The 19,183-nt window shown below is 36.9% G+C and overlaps 1 protein-coding gene across 3 annotated transcripts; it reads left to right on the forward strand.

Moving 5' to 3' along the window:
- Positions 1-2,442: 2,442 nt before the first annotated feature.
- Positions 2,443-19,003, forward strand: LOC137811697 (E3 ubiquitin-protein ligase UPL1). Of its 3 annotated transcripts, none has more exons than XM_068613525.1 (15): positions 2,443-2,719; positions 4,578-4,673; positions 4,758-4,964; positions 5,153-13,045; positions 13,141-13,452; positions 13,666-13,867; positions 13,976-14,549; positions 14,723-15,854; positions 16,033-16,179; positions 16,578-16,658; positions 16,838-17,063; positions 17,149-17,288; positions 17,996-18,102; positions 18,216-18,386; positions 18,685-19,003. In XM_068613525.1, the coding sequence occupies exons 1-14, from the start codon at positions 2,687-2,689 to the stop codon at positions 18,316-18,318; spliced, it is 11,253 nt and encodes a 3,750-aa protein (XP_068469626.1). In that variant the 5' UTR covers positions 2,443-2,686; the 3' UTR covers positions 18,319-18,386; positions 18,685-19,003. The 3 variants fall into 3 exon arrangements, with proteins under 3 accessions (XP_068469626.1, XP_068469627.1, XP_068469628.1); XM_068613526.1 differs by having other exon boundaries at positions 18,688-19,003; XM_068613527.1 differs by having other exon boundaries at positions 2,453-2,719; positions 5,156-13,045.
- The last annotated feature ends 180 nt before the right edge of the window (positions 19,004-19,183 follow it).

Below are 19,183 nucleotides of genomic sequence, written 5' to 3' on the forward strand. Positions count from 1 at the left end.
AAAAATCATAACTAATGATTTAGAGAGTATATGCAATTTTTTGTTGTTGAAAAATACACGTTTTTATAGTAGATTTATTACAACTCTAATTTTATAAAAAAATGAAAATCTATGTTAAAAAAAAATGAGAATAAAATAAACCTTTAAGAGATACAATTAGTCTATAAAAACATGTTGGATAAGGATAAACGAGAATGAAGGGGAAAACAAAACGAAAACCTAAATACAGTGTTGGAAGATTGCGAAACAAAGGTGAGATTAAAGTTGTGCGTGAAGGTTGTGGATGATCGAAATTTACAATCAACTTGCCGATTGGATGTCTCACAAATAAGCCTCTTATTGGATATCCTTCACTACCACGCACAACTCCAACTCCTCCACGTTTGTTTTGCTTTTTAAGCCCATACTTTTTCATAGTCTCGTGAAACTGTATTTAGGTTTTTGTTTATATTTACCCTCATCCAATAATAAAATCAGATATTATGTCAACAAAAAAACTATGTTATTTAATATTAACATAAAATAACATGTAGAGACAACTAAATAAGATGACAAGACAAAAAACAACCCCGTCGCTCACTTAATATAAAATTAAATAACATAAATTCAATTGAAAATATCCGTATTTATTAAGATTTTTATTTGTTTTAGAATTGAACAAAACTAGCTACTTTCTATGTCATATTAGAAATGTCTTATTTGAAGGACATAATTCAGAAATTGATTCCATTAAACATCAATGGTTATTATTGATGCAAAATTTAAATTCTAATGGAAGAGCAATACAAGTAATACGTACGTCACTACATAAAGTTTTGTTCTAAAATTGCAAATTTTGAAATACTATCATAAAATGTTATTTTGTTGTTTTTTTAGTTGACATAACACATGTTAGAACTAACCAATGTTACCATTTTCTTTCTACCATTACTTTGTGTCTTACTTCATTATTCGACCTTACAAATCAAATATGTTATTTTTTCTCTTCATTTTCTTATTCTTCCTAAGTTTGTTATATATATATATATATTTTATTTATTTATTTTTGTTCTAAAATTGCAAATTTTGGAATACTATCATATAATGTTATTTTTTTAGTTGACATAACACAGGTTATAACTAACCAATGTTACCATTCTCTTTCTACCATTAGTTTGTGTCTTACTTCATTATTCGACCTTCCAAATCAAATATATTATTTTTTGTCTTCATTTTCTATTCTTCCTAAGTTTAAGTTTGTTATATATATATATATATATATATATTTGGATTGTTCATGAACTTTATAACAGTTTTCAAACAATTATAATATTGACATTTTTTACCACAATTAGTACTAATCAGAATGAATGAAGTTTTGAAAGAAAAAGAAGAAGAGAAAAGACTAATGTAAATGTGAAGATAGAAAATATATTATTATTTGAATATATCATTTTGTAATATTTTTAAAGCCTTTTTTAAGTTGGTTATTTTGTTTTTAGTTTAAGAAAATATGTCACTTGATAACATCACATCAATATGATGTTATCACTATCAACATTTTGTAAGAGAAATTAATACTATGCCTAAAATCAATATTTTAAAATGTAAGAAAAAATAATTTTTAGAACAAAAAAAAAACACTAATATCACAAAACATATATTTAACCCTACGAATACACAGAAAATTTATGCATCTCAAATGAAAGAAGTAATCTTTATAATTTTTGTTAACAAATTTAAAAGACTTCACTATTTAATATTTCACTTAATAAAATAATACAGTAAAGGTTTATAATAAACCGTGTTTTTTATATTTTGAATTTCACAAGTTCATAGTTTTTTGATATTTTTTGATTCTATTAACATGACCCATCAAATTGCTTACAATATTTATTCAGAAAAAGATTTCACAATGAAAAGTATTTATAAAAACCGAAAAGTCAGTGTTTCACCATGAAAAGCTCTGCAAATGCCAAATAATATTGCTGATTTTTGTTCTGGTTTGCAACATAGCTGAAAACTTGGAATCTTAAAAATCAAATTCACGATTTGATAGGAAAAATTAAAAAATAAAATAGCCAAATAAAAGGATAACCAACACTTTGATAATTGAAATTTATAATATTGCTTTTACATAAGAAAAAAAAAACCTTATGCAGTTCTGTTTTTTCTTCAAGGATATATTCCATTTCTGGAAGATTAAAAAAAGTACAATTTTTTAATATCCAGAGTGTTCAAGATATTAAAGAAGAAAGGAGAAAGGAATCCACCAAAAAAGAAAAAAAAAATTAGTGATGGAACATATTTTTAACAAAATTATTTAATCAGCAAATGTGTGCCCTTTTTGCCTTTTTAGTGTTCATCTAATAATAATAATATGTAGTAATATAATAATTGTTAATTTTTGATTTATAATAATAAGGTGGTGCTATTTATTATATTTAATTAAATTTATGATAGTTTTTTTGTTGTGAATATATAGAAGGGTATTGGAATTGAAAACCACGTTATTGTGTGCAGCTTCTTCTCTCAGTTGGGTTTCTCGCTTCCTCTAATCTTCTCCTTCTCTCTCTCTCTCCTCACTTTCACTTCAATTTTCTCATTCCTTTCCAGAATTGGGATCAATTCTCGATTGTTGGTCGGGGATTGATCAACTCGCAAAATCTTATTTTATTTTCTTCCCTTCGATGCTCTTAGTTCCAAGATGAAGTTGAAGAGGAAAAGGGCACTTGAAGTGGTTAGTTTTTGGTTTCCTTTTTATTTTCCTTTCTTTTCTGATTCTTCATTTATACGCCGATTCTTCTGTTTAATCATCAATTTTACGATTATTCGTTTCTTCTCCTTAATTCAGTCTTTTTGTTGTTGGGGTTTATGGTGTTTTTTTAATTAATTAATTTATTTTTCTGGGTTGTCCTTTTTAATTTCTGGGTTGCAACTTTTTTTTATATTATTTCCATTTTCCCCTTTTCAGTTTTTGATGAGTTTTCACTGATTCGTGTGCAAATTGTTATATGCGATTTTGTTCGGTTTATTGACGAGGGACTTTTGATGCTTACTGTTGGTGTTGGCAAGCTGGGATTTTTTTAGATGAATTTTACCCTTTTTAAGTTCCGTTGTCTGTCGTATTGTTGAGTAGTTATTGGAACCTTAATGACTTTTGCTTTAACGTTATGTATGATCTAGCTTTAGTTGATCAAGTTTTGCGGAAGATTTTTTCTTCTCATAGAAGAGATACTATGATTTTTATTCTTGAAATTCTTAAATGCAGGAAAAGAGTGATTGATACTGTTACAATGCAAATATGGTGACGCTTTCTTTTGTCTGAATTGCATGTTTCGTATTTTGCATGGATTCATTAAAAATTTGCTATTGTTGTATTTTGCATTGAAATTAAAGGGACAATTGACTTGAAAATTAGGGAATAGTATAGCATGAAATATGTTTGTTGTCATTTGCATATTAGCTATCCTCGTTAAAATGCAACCTTTCATCTTTAGTTGTTTTTTAATATGTACTATGCTGTGTCAGCTGATGGCTTTAACGTAAGCTAAGGTTATGGTTGTAACAATTGATGAACCAACAAAGGGACCAATCAGTGTTAGAATGTTGCATTTGTAACATGCACTACGATTTGCAAAGATTAATAAATGTTTTAGTTTCTGATTTTGACTTGGTTGTAGTTTGATTAATTCCTGATTCTAATGTCCTAATATGGGATGTGTATTTTCTTATCTTTTGCTTCTTCCATATATATCAAGTCCCTGTTTCACAATTCTAAAGCATCACACTTTTTGATTTCCTTATTGCAACTTTTATACATAGCACAACATGTAAACCTTTTAATAGATTGATACTTTATTTTTTCTTAACAAAAACCCGTATAATGTGTTATACACATTTTTTTCTCTGAATATTAAACCAAAATGTCTTCGGAAGGAAAGTAACCCTGTTATGCTGGAAACAAGCTATATATAGATGTATTGTTCTCCATACTTCTATGGACATGGAAATCCTAATTTGCTTAAATTGGATTGGAGATGGCAATTTTGAAGATGCAAGATGTGATGTTATTACTTTTAAAACTTCTGATTATATTTTCTCAACTTGATAGATGCCAATGCCTTTGTTCAATTGATTCAGCTACCCATACTAATGGGTTATTAGTTGTTATTTATGTGTTTTATTTTAGTTCATTTTGCCTAAATCATATTGTCAATGCAATACTAGTGAATTCTGTCTAATATTTTGAGTAGAGGTTTGCTTTAAGAACTAGAATATTGCCTTCCACAAGTTTTCTTTTAGTAACTTTGCATTTTTCGCAATTGGTAAAGTATTTTGTATGTTGTGTCTTGTTGCAATTTCTATTTATCAGCTGGAAATCAGTTTCTGTGTTTAATATATAAAGTTACGTGTTTAATTAATTGGCCTACTCTTTGATCTTTTACATGGTTATGACTTTAGTTATGTAGTGTGCTCTTTTATTATCTTAGTTATATATTTTTTGTAGTTGATTATTTTAATTTCAGTGTGAGATGAACATGTTGATAGATCAATTAAAATATTGTATGAATTACCTTTTTGTTGACTGGTTGCAGCCTCCCAAAATTCGATGTTTTATTGATCGTGTTACTTCAGTTCCACTTGAGAAGATAGAAGAACCTTTGAAGGGTTTTGTTTGGGAGTTTGATAAGGTAACTTTATGGCCTTGTCTTAGATACAAACACACATTTGTTTTGATGTGCTTGATTCATTGCTATTTTTATTTTCTTGTACAGGGAGATTTTCATCACTGGGTTGATCTCTTTAACCATTTTGATTCATACTTTGAGAAGTACATAAAACCAAGGAAGGATCTGCTGATTGATGATGATTTTCTTGATTTGGACCCTCCATTCCCTAGAATAGCCATTCTTCAAATTCTTCGTGTCATTAGAACAATTTTGGATAATTGCACAAATAAGCATTTCTACAGTTCATATGAGGTATGTCATCTTCCCTTAAGTAATGCTTTTCCACCTTAGTTTTCATAATAAGGAGAGCTAAGATAAGTTTATTGCTTTTTGTGTGTTCCCTTTTTTATTGGTGACCTGTTTTATGTATTTTATTTTTAAATATGTTACACTTTCATACCTCTAGCATTGATGCTGCATGTGTTTCTGTGTGTCTGCAGCAGCATCTCTCTGCATTGCTTGCTTCTACTGATCCAGATGTGGTTGAGGCTAGCTTAGACACCTTGGCTACCTTTTTGAAGAAAACAGTTGGAAAGTACTCCATAAGAGATACTTCGTTGAATTCAAAATTGTATGCTCTTGCCCAAGGATGGGGTGGAAAGGAGGAAGGACTTGGACTGATTGCATCTTGCGTACCTGATGGTTGTGATCGTATTGCTTGTGAATTGGGTTGTACGCTTCATTTCGAATTTTATGCTTTAAATGAGTCAGAAAGGGACATAAAAGTGGCTGAACCCTTGGTCCAAGGCTTGCAAATTATACACTTATGTGATATTGACAAACGTGTGGAAACTGATCTCGAGCTTTTGCACAAGTTAGTTACAGAATATAAGGTGCCTGCCAGTTTAAGATTTTCTTTATTGTCTAGACTACGGTATGCTAGGGCTTTTGGTTCTTTGGCTTCTAGACAGCAATATACATGCATTCGTTTGTATGCCTTCATAGTATTAATTCAGGCTTGTGCTGATGCCGATGACCTGGTTTCGTTCTTCAATGCTGAGCCTGGATTTATCAATGAATTAGTGTCCTTACTAAGTTATGAAGATGCAGTTCTGGAAAGAATTCGGATTTTATGTTTGCATGCATTAGCTGCTCTTTGCCAAGATCGTTCCCGTCAACAGTCAGTACAAACTGCAGTTACATCTGGTGGGCACCGTGGCATCTTATCTAGCCTGATGCAAAAAGCCATTGACTCTGTTATTAGTGATACCTCAAAATGGTCAGTTTATTTTGCAGAAGCTCTTTTGTCTCTTGTCAGTGTGTTGGTTTCGACATCATCAGGATGCTCTGCCATGCGTGAAGCAGGATTTATTCCTACTCTGCTACCCCTCCTTAAAGATACAAATCCACAGCATTTGCATTTGGTTGAAAAGTCTGTGCGCATTTTAGAGGCTTTTATGGATTACAGTAATCCGGCTGCTGCTCTGTTCAGAGATTTGGGAGGTTTGGATGATACCATCTCTCGCCTAAAGATTGAAGTGTCCCATGTAGAAAATGGGGGAAAACAGCCAGATGAAAAATCTGAGTTTAGTTCAAGAAGTGTCAATATGGTTAGAAGTTCTTCAAGATTGGATGATGTGCAACAACCATTGTATTCTGAACCATTAATTTCATATCACCGTCGGTTGCTAATGAAAGCTTTATTGCGTGCTATATCCCTGGGAACTTATGCCCCTGGAAATACTGCTCGTATCTATGGATCTGAAGAGAATGTTCTACCTCATTGCTTATGCATAATTTTTAGAAGAGCGAAAGATTTTGGTGGTGGAGTTTTTTCTCTTGCAGCTACTGTCATGAGTGACTTAATACAAAAGGATCCTACATGTTTTCCTGTTTTGGATGCAGCTGGTCTTCCGTCTGCCTTCTTGGATGCTATAATGGATGATGTTCTCAACTCTTCAGAAGCCATTACATGCATCCCCCAGTGTTTGGATGCCTTGTGCTTAAATAGTAATGGCCTGCAGGCTGTAAAAGATAGGAACTCTTTGAGGTGTTTTGTGAAAGTGTTTACTTCTAAAACATATTTGCGTGCTCTGGCAGGGGACACACCTGCATCTTTGTCTAGTGGATTGGATGAATTAATGCGCCATGCTGCTTCATTGCGTGGTCCTGGAGTGGAAATGTTAGTCGAGATTTTGGAAAGTATCTCAAAAATTGGTTCTGCAGTGGAATCCTCATCCTTGAGTTCTGATCCAAGCTCTTCAACATCGGTTCCAATGGAAATGGATGGTGAGGAAAAGAATTTGATCTTGCCTAATAATGAGTCTTCTAAGGCTGATGATGCAGGGCATATTTCTGAGCCATCTCCGGATATGTCAATAATGAATGTTGAGTCGTTTCTACCAGATTGTGTTAACAATATTGCTCGTCTACTTGAGACAATTCTTCAGAATGCTGATACATGTCGTATATTTGTTGAGAAAAAGGGAATTGAAGCTATTCTCCAGTTAGTTACATTACCTTTGATGCCAGCTTCTGTTTCTGTTGGGCACAGCATATCTGTTGCCTTCAAGAATTTCTCACCACAACACTATGTTTCTCTTGCTCGGGCTGTATGCTCGTTCTTAAGGGAGCATCTAAGATCTACTAATGAGCTTTTAGATTTGGTGGGAGGGACCCAACTTGCTCTAGTGGAATCTGCAAAGCAGACAAAGGTGTTGAAATATCTTTCTAGTCTTGAAGCTGTCTTAACTCTTTCTGTATTTTTGTTGAAGGGAACAAGCACTGTTGTCTCTGAACTAAGCACTTCAGATGCTGATGTGTTGAAAGATCTTGGGAAAACTTACAAGGAAATAATTTGGCAAATATCATTGTGCAATGATTCTAAGGCCGAGGAAAAGAAGAATGCTGATCAAGAGCCTGAGGTTTCACAGGTACCTCCATCTACTGCTGTTGAAAGAGAGAGTGATGATGATTCAAATATTCAAACAGTAAGATACACAAACCCAGTTTTTGGTAGGAATGGTTCACATTCCCTGTGGAGTGGGGAACGAGAATTCCTTTCTGTAGTTCGTGCTGGAGAAAGTTTGCATCGTCGAAGTCGGCATGGAATATCTCGCATACGAGGTGGCAGGACTGGTCGTCACTTGGAAGCTTTAAACATTGATTCAGAAGCACCTCCTAGTGGCCTGGAAGCACCTTCATCCCAAGATATGAAAAAGAAAAGCCCCGATGTTCTTGTTTCAGAGATTCTTAACAAATTGGCCTCAACTTTGCGCTCTTTCTTCACAGCCCTTGTGAAGGGATTCACTTCGCCAAATCGTCGCAGAGCTGATTCTGGGTCACTCAGTTCAGCTTCAAAGACTCTTGGAGCTGTTTTAGCTACAAATTTTCTTGAAGCCCTTAGTTTCTCTGGGCATTCTACTTATGCTTCTGGACTTGAACTGTCACTTTCTGTAAAATGTAGATATCTTGGGAAGGTTGTGGATGATATGGCTGCTCTCACATTTGACAGTAGGCGTCGGAGTTGTTATACTGCAATGGTTAATAATTTTTATGTCCATGGGACATTTAAAGAGCTCCTCACAACATTTGAAGCTACTAGTCAGTTGCTATGGACCCTTCCGTGTTCTCTTCCATCACCTGACAATGATGTTGGTAAAAAAGGGGAAGGAGGTAAACTGTCCCATAATACATGGCTACTTGATACATTGCAAAGCTACTGTCGTTTGCTTGAGTATTTTGTAAATTCTTCTCATCTTTTGTCCCCAACCTCGGCATCTCAGGCAGAGCTTCTTGTTCAGCCAGTTGCAGTTGGTCTCTCAATTGGACTCTTTCCAGTTCCTAGAGACCCTGAAGTTTTTGTCCGTATGTTACAATCTCAGGTTTTGGATGTAATCCTACCAGTCTGGAATCATCCCATGTTTAGTAGTTGTAGTCCTGGTTTCATTGCATCTATTATTTCACTTGTTACACATGTATATTCTGGTGTCGGAGATGTCAAGCGAAGTCGTAGTAACATTGTGGGAAGCACAAACCAACGATTCATGCCCCCTCCACCTGATGAGACAACCATTGCCACTATTGTTGAGATGGGTTTTTCAAGGGCAAGGGCTGAGGAAGCATTGAGAAGAGTTGAAACAAATAGTGTTGAAATGGCCATGGAGTGGCTGTTTAGTCATACTGACGATCCTGTCCAGGAGGATGATGAACTTGCTCGGGCACTTGCTTTATCCCTAGGAAGCAGTTCTGAATCTACTAAAGCTGAGACTGCCGAGAAGACTATAGATGTGCTAACTGAAGAGGGACATGTAAAGAAACCTCCTGTTGATGATATACTTGCTGCATCTGTGAAGTTGTTTCAGACTAGTGATTCAGTGTCATTTCAGTTGACAGATTTGCTTGTGACACTTTGCAGTCAGAGCAAAGGTGATGATCGTCCAAAGGTAATATCTTATCTTCTGCAGCAGCTAAAACTTTGTCCATTGGATTTTTCCCAGGATAATTGTGCATTGAGTGTGTTAGCACATATCTTAGCACTTCTTCTTTTTGAGGATGTAAGCACACGGGAAATTGCTGCTCAGAATGGCATTATATCTTCCATTATAGATATCTTGACAAACTTCAAAGGCAGACAGGAGCTGGGGAAAGAACTACCTGTTCCTAAATGCATTAGTGCTTTGCTACTTACATTGGATCAAATGGTGCAGTCAAGACCAAAAGTTGAAAATGTGGAAGGAACTCAAACTGGTTCCCTGCCTGATTCTTCAGGGGAGCATGGTTCCTTGCAAATTTCTGATACAGTTGTACCAAAGGAAAAAAATTCAAATGGGAACGAGAAAGAGCCTGCAGTGGCTTTTGAGAGTATACTGGGGAAATCTACGGGATTTGCAACTGTTGAAGAGAGTCATAAATTGCTGGATGTTGCTTGTGATTTGATAAAACAACATGTTCCTGCGGTAGTCATGCAGGCAGTTTTGCAATTATGTGCTAGGTTAACAAAAACACATGCTCTAGCTTTGCAGTTCCTTGAAAATGGAGGTCTGGCTGCTCTTTTTAATCTTCCAAGGATTTGCTTTTTCCCTGGGTATGACTCTGTTGTATCAGCTATAGTCCGGCACCTCCTTGAAGATCCTCAAACACTACAGACAGCCATGGAGTTGGAGATACGACAAACTTTAAGCGGAAATCGCCATTCAGGGCGTGTCTCTCCTCGATCTTTTTTGACATCATTGGCACCTGTTATCTCCAGGGATCCTAACGTTTTCATGAAAGCTGCAGCAGCAGTTTGTCAGTTAGAAACATCAGGTGGAAGAACTGTTGTTGTTTTGTCAAAGGAGAAAGAAAAAGAAAAGTCAAAGTCATCCAGTATCGAGGCTGGGTTATCTTCCAATGAATGTGTCCGGATACCTGAAAGCAAGTCTCATGATGGACAGGGGAAATGTTTGAAAAGCCACAAGAAGGTTCCTGTTAATCTCACTCAAGTAATTGATCAGCTTCTTGAGATTGTGCTAAAGTACCCACCTATGAAAGGTATGGAAGAATCTGAGCGTGACTCAACATTCATGGAAATTGATGAACCTACCATGAAAGTGAAGGGTAAATCTAAGGTTGACGAGGCTGCGTCAATAGAGCCTGAGTCTGAAAAGTCTACAGGACTAGTGAAGGTGACTTTTGTTCTCAAATTACTGAGTGACATTCTTCTGATGTATGGGCATGCAGTTGGTGTTATACTTAGACGTGATTCTGAAATGTGTCAATTCCGTGGATCTAATCAACCATCTGGACATAGTGGTATTATCCATCATGTATTACATCGACTGTTACCACTCTCTGTTGATAAATCTGCAGGACCTGATGATTGGAGAGGTAAGTTGTCTGAAAAGGCTTCATGGTTCCTGGTAGTTTTGTGTGGTCGATCTGGTGAAGGGCGTAAACGAGTGACAAATGAACTTGTTAAAGAATTGATGTCCTTTTCTAATTTTGAGAGTAATTCCATGAGAAACAGCTTATTGCCAGATAAGAGGCTGTTCACTTTTGTTGATCTAGTGTATTCTATTTTGTCGAAAAATTCGTCATCTGGTAGCTTACCTGGTTCTGGATATTCACCTGATATTGCAAAGAGCATGATAGATGGGGGAATCATTCAGTGTCTAACTAGTATTTTGCAAGTAGTTGATTTGGATCATCCTGATGCACCAAAAATTGTGAATCTTATACTCAAAGGTTTAGAAGGTCTTACAAGAGCTGCTAATGCAAGTGAGCAAATCTTTAAATCTGATGGGACAGAAAAGAAAAGATCTACTGGTTTAAATGATAGATCTGATGATCAAATAACAGCACCATCTGCAACTGAAGCAGTGGCCCATGATCAGAATGTGGGCAGCCAAGAAGCAATCATAGATACAATGGATAATGCACATGATCAAGGAACTTCTCAAGGTGATAATTGTGTTGATAATCCAAATCAATCAGTAGAGCAGGATATGAGAGTAGATGAAGGTGGGACATTGGCTCAAGACCCACCAATGGAACTTGGAATGGACTTCATGCGTGAAGAGATGGGAGAGGGCGGTGTCTTGCACAACCCAGATCAAATTGAGATGACTTTTCATGTTGAAAATAGGGCTGATGATGACATGGGTGATGAAGATGATGATATGGGTGATGATGGTGATGAGGATGAGGATGATGATGATGGAGAGGATGAAGACGAGGATATAGCTGAAGATGGTGGGGGCATGATGTCCTTGGCAGATACTGATGTGGAGGATCATGATGATGTTGGCTTTGGAGATGAATACAATGATGAGATGATTGATGAAGATGATGATGATTTTCATGAGAATCGTGTCATAGAGGTAAGGTGGAGGGAAGCTCTTGATGGCTTGGATCACTTGCAGATTCTTGGACAACCTGGATTTATAGATGTGGCTGCTGAACCTTTTGAAGGTGTTAATGTAGATGACCTATTTCGTCTTCAGAGTTTTGAGCGTCGTCGTCAGACTGGTAGGTCTTCCTTTGAGAGATCTGCTACTGAAGTTAATGGTTTTCAGCATCCTCTTCTTGTTAGACCACCTCCATCTGGCGATTTTGTCTCAATGTGGTCGTCTAGTGGTAATTCTACATCTCGAGATTCAGACACCTTGTCATCCGGGAATCTTGATGTGGCTCATTTCTACATGTTTGATGCACCTATTCTTCCATATGATCATGTGCCAAGTAGTCTGTTTGGCGACCGTCTGGGTGGTGCTGCACCTCCTCCCTTGACAGACTATTCTGTCGGCATGGGCTCATTGCACCTACCTGGAAGAAGAGTGTTGGGTAATGGTAGATGGACTGATGATGGTCAGCCACAAGGAAGTGCACAAGCGGCATCCATTGCTCAAGCAGTAGAGGAACAATTCCTAGCTCAATTGAACAGTGTAGCTCCTGCAAGCAGTCCTGTTGAGCGACAGTTACAGAATTCTGGAGAACAAGAGAATAAGTCTGATGCTCTTGCTTCTCATGATGGTCCAATATTAACTGCAGGAACTGACTCCACGTGTCAGCAGATTGAAAGTCCGGAGCAAGAAAATGGTAATGGTGAAGAGATTAACGTTGATTCAGTTGCTCGAGATACTGGTGAAGACCTGCCAGCTAATGAGCCTATGTCAGTTCAACCAGTTTCATTGAACATCATGCCAAATGGTATTGATTGCACAGTAATTGAAGGAAATGTTACTCCTGATGAGAATGTGGAAATATTTGTTAACTCGTCTAATGCTGCTGCTATACAATGTGAAAGGGCTGCTGATGTACTGACTAGCATCCATGATGTACCAGTTGAATCCATGGAATGTAATGGATCATCAACTGCTGATGGGCAGCATACTAATCTTGAGTTAGGGGGCTCTGGTTTTGAAACTCCTAATTCAGGTGATTGCCATATCCCATCAATTTATGCTAGTGCTGATGTTGATATGGCTGGTACTGGTGCTGAAGGAAATCAATCAGAGCAACCAACTGTTTCTGAAGACAGGAGGGATGAGTTGTTATCAGCTCAGAACACAGAGGTTGCTCCAGATGCTTCTCAGGCTGACCAAGTTAGTGCAAATAATGAAGCTTCTGGAGCTAATACAATTGATCCTACCTTTTTGGAGGCTCTGCCTGATGATCTAAGAGCAGAAGTTCTAGCATCCCAACAAGCTCAGTCTGTTCAACCACCAGCCTATGCGCCACCTTCTGCAGAAGATATTGATCCCGAGTTTTTGGCTGCTCTTCCTCCAGATATCCAAGCGGAGGTGTTGGCCCAACAAAGAGCTCAAAGGGTAGCCCAGCAGGCCGAAGGACAGCCAGTGGACATGGATAATGCCTCTATAATTGCCACATTTCCTGCTGATTTGCGTGAAGAGGTTTAAATCTTAATTTGCAATGTATTTATTGAGGAAATTCCATTTTGTGAAATATGACATGATGATTACTATCCTTTGTATTTTATCTGTTGTAGGTTCTTTTGACTTCTTCGGAAGCTGTTTTGTCAGCACTGCCATCTCCATTGCTTGCAGAAGCTCAAATTTTGAGGGATCGAGCAATGAGTCATTATCAAGCTCGCAGCCTTTTTGGGAGCAGCCACAGGCTTAACAATCGAAGGAATGGTCTTGGATTTGACAGGCGGCCTGTGATGGATCGGGGTGTTGGAGTTACAATAGGGAGGAGATCTGCTCTTACAGATAGCTTGAAGGTGAAGGAGATTGAGGGTGAGCCACTACTTGATGCAACTGCACTAAAAGCTTTGATCCGGCTTCTACGATTATCACAGGTAACTTGAATCTCTTCCTGGTGGTAGTCTTAATTACCTCATCATTTTGAATGTGAAAATGCATTCCTTTTGTTCCTAATTCTGTGCCTACTGTTTATTCTGTAGATGTTTATTATAAGATTCAGTGTGTGTGGTGAGGCATATATGCTGTAGTTTGGATGTTTGTCTCTATGATTTCAATAATTCGCTAATATTTTTCTGTCTTCTTTTCAGCCCCTTGGAAAGGGCCTTCTGCAAAGGCTCTTGTTAAACTTATGTGCGCATACTGTTACAATGGCAACACTTATTTATCTTTTGCTTGACATGATTGAACCTGAAGCTGAAGGCTCTGTAAGTAGATCAGCAACACTAAATTCCCAGAGGCTTTTTGGTTGTCACTCAAACACAGTTTATGGTCAATCTCAATTGTTGGATGGTAACATTTGTACTTTGTCTGGGATAGAATCTTTTTAGGTGCTTATTTCAATATTATAGTTTATTGTTCACTGAATCGCTGATCACTCCCATCATGTTTTCATTCTAGGTCTTCCTCCCCTTGTGTTCCGCCGAATTCTTGAAATTCTGACTTATTTGGCCACAAATCATTCTGCTGTTGCAAAATTGTTGTTTCATTTTGATCAATCTATTATTTCTGATTCTTCACGTCCAGTTAATGTGCATACAAATGAGAAAGGGAAAGAGAAGGTTACTGAAGAGGGACCTACACTAAATCCCTCTAAAGCTGAGACAGGGGTTGTTCCTCTAGTCCTCTTTCTGAAGCTCTTGAGTCGACCCCTGTTTTTACGCAGCAATGCTCATCTTGAGCAGGTAATGGGTCTGATTCAAGTTATAGTTGATACAGCAGCTTCAAAATTAGAAAGTCAATCACAGTCTGAAAAAGAAATGGCAGATACCCAAAATTTGTCAGCCAGTGAAGCCCCAAGTAATACTGAGAAGGATGCTCCTTTGGTGGAGTCGGACTCTAATCAACAAGATAAGCGTGCAGATATGCGTGTATGCCATTCTGAAGGGAAGAAGAATGTAGATATGTACATTATCTTCTTGCAGTTGCCACAATCTGATTTGCGGAATTTGTGCAGTCTTCTTGGTCGTGAAGGGTGCTACTCTTAACCTTTTCATATTTATACTTTCCTTTTTTTTAAGTACGGTATTTAGAATAGATGTCATTTTAAAAAATTGTTATACTGTCTCGCCTGTTAATTCTCATTTCCATCTCCATATTTTTCTAAAGTTGTGATGAACAATAGTGACCAATTTGACATTATTTTAGGCTCTCGGATAAAATGTATATGCTTGCTGGTGAAGTGCTGAAGAAATTGGCTTTCATTGTTCCATCCCATAGGAAGTTTTTTACTGTAGAGCTTTCCGAATCAGCTCATGCTTTGACTGGTTCAGCCATAAGTGAGCTTGTCACACTACAAAAAACAAATATGCTTGGTTTAAGTGCTGGTTCTATGGCTGGTGCAGCCATTCTACGTGTGCTGCAAGCTCTTAGTTCACTCACTTCACTTAATACTGTGGGTGAGATGGATATGGATAATGGTGTGGATCAGCATGATGATCAAGCAACTATTTGGAATTTAAATACTGCGCTTGAGCCATTGTGGCAAGAACTGAGTAATTGTATAAGTGCTGCTGAGATGCAGCTTGGACAGAGCTCTTTCTCTCCTAACATGTCAAACATAAATGTTGCTGAAAATCTGCAAGGTTCTTCTACATCACCACCTCTTCCTCCAGGAACACAGAGATTATTGCCTTTTATTGAGGCTTTCTTTGTTTTGTGTGAAAAGCTACAAGCAAATGAATCCTTCATGCAGCAAGACCATGGAAATGCGACTGCTAGAGAAGTCAAGGAGTCTGCTGGTTGTTCAGCTTCAACGAGTGTAAAAGGTGGTGGAGACTCACTGCGAAAACTTGATGGGGCTATCACTTTCACAAGATTTGCTGAAAAGCATCGCCGACTTTCAAATGCTTTCATTAGGCAGAACCCAGGTTTGTTGGAGAAATCACTTTCCATGATGCTCAAGGCGCCAAGGTTGATTGACTTTGATAACAAGAGAGCCTATTTCCGCTCAAGAATAAGACAACAACATGACCAACACTTGTCTGGGCCATTGCGTATAAGTGTAAGGAGGGCTTATATTTTGGAGGACTCTTATAATCAGTTAAGGATGCGTCCTACTCAGGATCTAAAGGGGCGGTTAAATGTTCAATTTCAAGGTGAAGAGGGTATTGATGCAGGTGGTCTCACCAGAGAATGGTATCAGCTGCTATCAAGGGTCATATTTGACAAAGGTGCTTTACTTTTCACAACAGTGGGTAACAATGCAACTTTCCAACCAAACCCTAACTCAGTCTATCAGACTGAACATCTCTCATACTTCAAGTTTGTGGGCCGAGTGGTATGTTTTCAAAGACTTTTTATCTGTGGTATCATGATAATATAAACCCCCCCTCCCCCTGATTTCTTTTATTTTGCTGGGTGATATATAGTTAAAGCTGTCTATGACACCAATATTAAACTTTGGTTAACTGTTGAGTGGTTTTGAATCTTTGACAGTTGTCTGATTTTACATGCAGGTGGGGAAGGCTTTGTTTGATGGGCAACTGCTGGATGTTTACTTTACCCGATCTTTCTACAAGCATATACTGGGTGTTAAGGTTACATACCATGATATTGAAGCGGTTGATCCTGATTACTATAAGAATTTGAAATGGATGTTGGAGGTGAGTTTCAATTTACAATCTTTAACACTTTATTGGCTATTTTTCATAGGCAACATGCACACACTTAAGGGTCAGGCCATATAGGAGTGTCATGATTGTGGGTGGTGAGGGAGAGAAGTGTCAGCCTCATCATAGAGGTGAGCGACATGGGGGAGGTGCGTGTGTTTTGGGAAGTCATGTATAAAATTGTGATTTCAGAAATTGTTAATTTACCTATGTTCGAGGCTAATTATATAGTTGGATAAAATACAAACTTAAGTGACTGGGTATTATAAGCCACCATATCGATTTTTCTAACAAGCTTTGTTGAATATGCCTATATCAGTCCATTTGTATTCATGATATACTTGTTTTCTGTATGCATTTTATTTAATTTTATTTTTGTATCTACATAACAGAATGATGTGAGTGATGTTCCTGATCTGACATTTAGCATGGATGCTGACGAGGAAAAGCATATTCTTTATGAGAAGAATGAGGTAAATGAGCATTTTATTTTGGCTTATCATGTCTTGCCTGTGTACTAGGTTAAAAGTAAAAATAGATATCCATAAATCTTTAACCTTTAATCTGACTTTATTTTTAATTTCAATATATTAACTCTAGAAAAATTCTCCTTACCATTTTGCTTTTGGTGTCTCCCGAAATTCTGAAATAGGTCACTGATTATGAGCTTAAACCTGGAGGAAGGAACATAAGGGTTACAGAAGAAACAAAGCACGAGTATGTTGACCTTGTTGCTGAACATCTTTTGACAAATGCCATCCGTCCTCAAATCAATTCCTTCCTAGAAGGTTTTAATGAATTGGTTCCACGAGAACTCATATCCATATTTAATGACAAAGAGCTTGAGCTTCTCATAAGTGGTCTTCCAGAAATTGATTGTGAGTTGGTATTATCATTTGTTAAATTATGTATTATATTTTTAATCACCAATGAAGCACCTGAATGGTGTTATTCTCCCTACAGTGGATGACTTGAAGGCCAACACTGAGTATACTGGCTATACAGTGGCATCAAATGTTGTTCAATGGTTCTGGGAAGTGGTCAAAACTTTCAACAAAGAAGACATGGCAAGATTACTGCAATTTGTGACTGGAACATCAAAGGTGATCTGATGGAAACATAAAATTGTCATCTTATAAATAAATATTTCAATCACATGCTACCCTAAACATATAGGGCATATCAAGAAAACTGTTTTTGTAAGAATAAAAAATGTATGGTCGAAGATTAGTTGTTACTGAATAGTTCTATGCATTTATAAGTTGTCATTTTGTTATCTGTGATGAATTTTATAAGTTCAACAGTTCTTTTAAACTTTTCCTAATTTGAGTATAACAAAAGTTACTTGTAGTTTCATATTCGTTCCATTCTTATCTGGTTAAGTCTAGCAGATCTCACAGCTTCATTTATATTTGTTCCTCCCTACAATATAAATATGGCTCAATGAATGATATAAATGCATTTCCCTTGTCAGAGATTTACATGACCTCATTTATGATATAGTTCTTGAAGTATTGGAGAATATTAGCCTTCTGCCAGATGTGTTGTGACTGTTGTTCGTTACTGATATATGTTCAAGTATGCAACACAAATACATGAATTTTACCATGTAGTATGCTGTAAACGGTTGTGATGTATTATTCTCAAGGGTTTTTTGGGGGTAGTGGGGTGGTGAGGTTAATCTTGTTGGGGTGCTTCTCATATTGTTTGTCATCTTAGGGTAAAAGTACTTAACTTTGTTAGGGGTATTTAATTTCCTTTAAAATACACTTAGTAACATATGTAGCCTTTGTTGTAACCTGTTTTTCAGGTTCCGTTGGAGGGCTTTAAGGCCTTGCAGGGCATCTCTGGTCCGCAAAGGTTTCAGATTCACAAGGCATATGGAGCACCTGATCGTCTGCCATCAGCTCATACTTGGTAAGTAGATATTATTATATATATAGTCTGTCCTCATCCATGCGTTTAGTACAAATACAATGTCTGCATGATGAGTTTCAGCCATCCTAATTGCTTATCACTTTCAACTTCAGCTTCAATCAACTTGACCTTCCTGAGTATACCTCTAAGGAACAGCTTCAAGAACGTTTGTTACTTGCAATCCATGAGGCTAGTGAAGGGTTTGGTTTTGGTTGATCAGTATTTTGGTGAGATATTTTTGCACAGCGATCACACCATTGGTGTCTCCAACCTGTCGTTCGGAGGTCAGACATCTATTTCCTTGTATATATATTTATGTACGTGTGTCTTTCATTTGATCAGGGAAAATATTATTGTGCTCAGTTGGTCCAACTGATTCTCTAATAAATCTCCGAACTCCACATTCTTTTGTTCAAATATCATTGTGATCCTATCGGAGAGTTAATATTTTTCACCCTTTCCTCTAAAAAAAATAAAAATGAAAGAGGGACATCTAGTTGCGGTTGTATTTGTTGCAGATTTAATTAATTTTTTGAATTTTGAAAGAATGATGACTCATGGTTCGCTTCTGTTTTTGATCAGAAGAAGTTTGCTCTGTTGATCTGTTGTGGTCTCTATTGCATCACAATGAGGCATTTTGGTGTTGGTGATGAGTTTATTATGATGCTCTCCAAGCAAAAGTGGTAGAATGTTTTTTTCCCTTGTGTAATTCTGCCATGCCTAGTTTGGGAGCTTTCTGACGCGCCTTTATACTGTGTCTAGCTTTTGCAATCTGATCATATCTTATTTTTTATGTAGTTTCTATGGCCAAACAGCCTTTTATAGCTCTAGAATTTACCAATAAGATTGAGTATGTACATACTCTGGAATACATAATTCATGCTTTTGCTCCACAAAGAAATTGTTCCTTCGTTAGACACAACTCTCAAACATGAAATATAGATAAAAAAAACTACATTATCCGGTTCCCAGTTCCTTTTTAACTTGCAATTCTTTTCTTAAACAAAATGAAGAATACATAAATAAATCTAGCTTATGAATACTCGCAATCGCGATTTAATTCAGTAATTAATTTGTTTAT

The sequence above is a fragment of the Phaseolus vulgaris genome, chromosome 2 (assembly GCF_051622355.1).
Source record: "Phaseolus vulgaris cultivar YP4 chromosome 2, ASM5162235v1, whole genome shotgun sequence".
Lineage (NCBI taxonomy): Eukaryota > Viridiplantae > Streptophyta > Magnoliopsida > Fabales > Fabaceae > Phaseolus > Phaseolus vulgaris.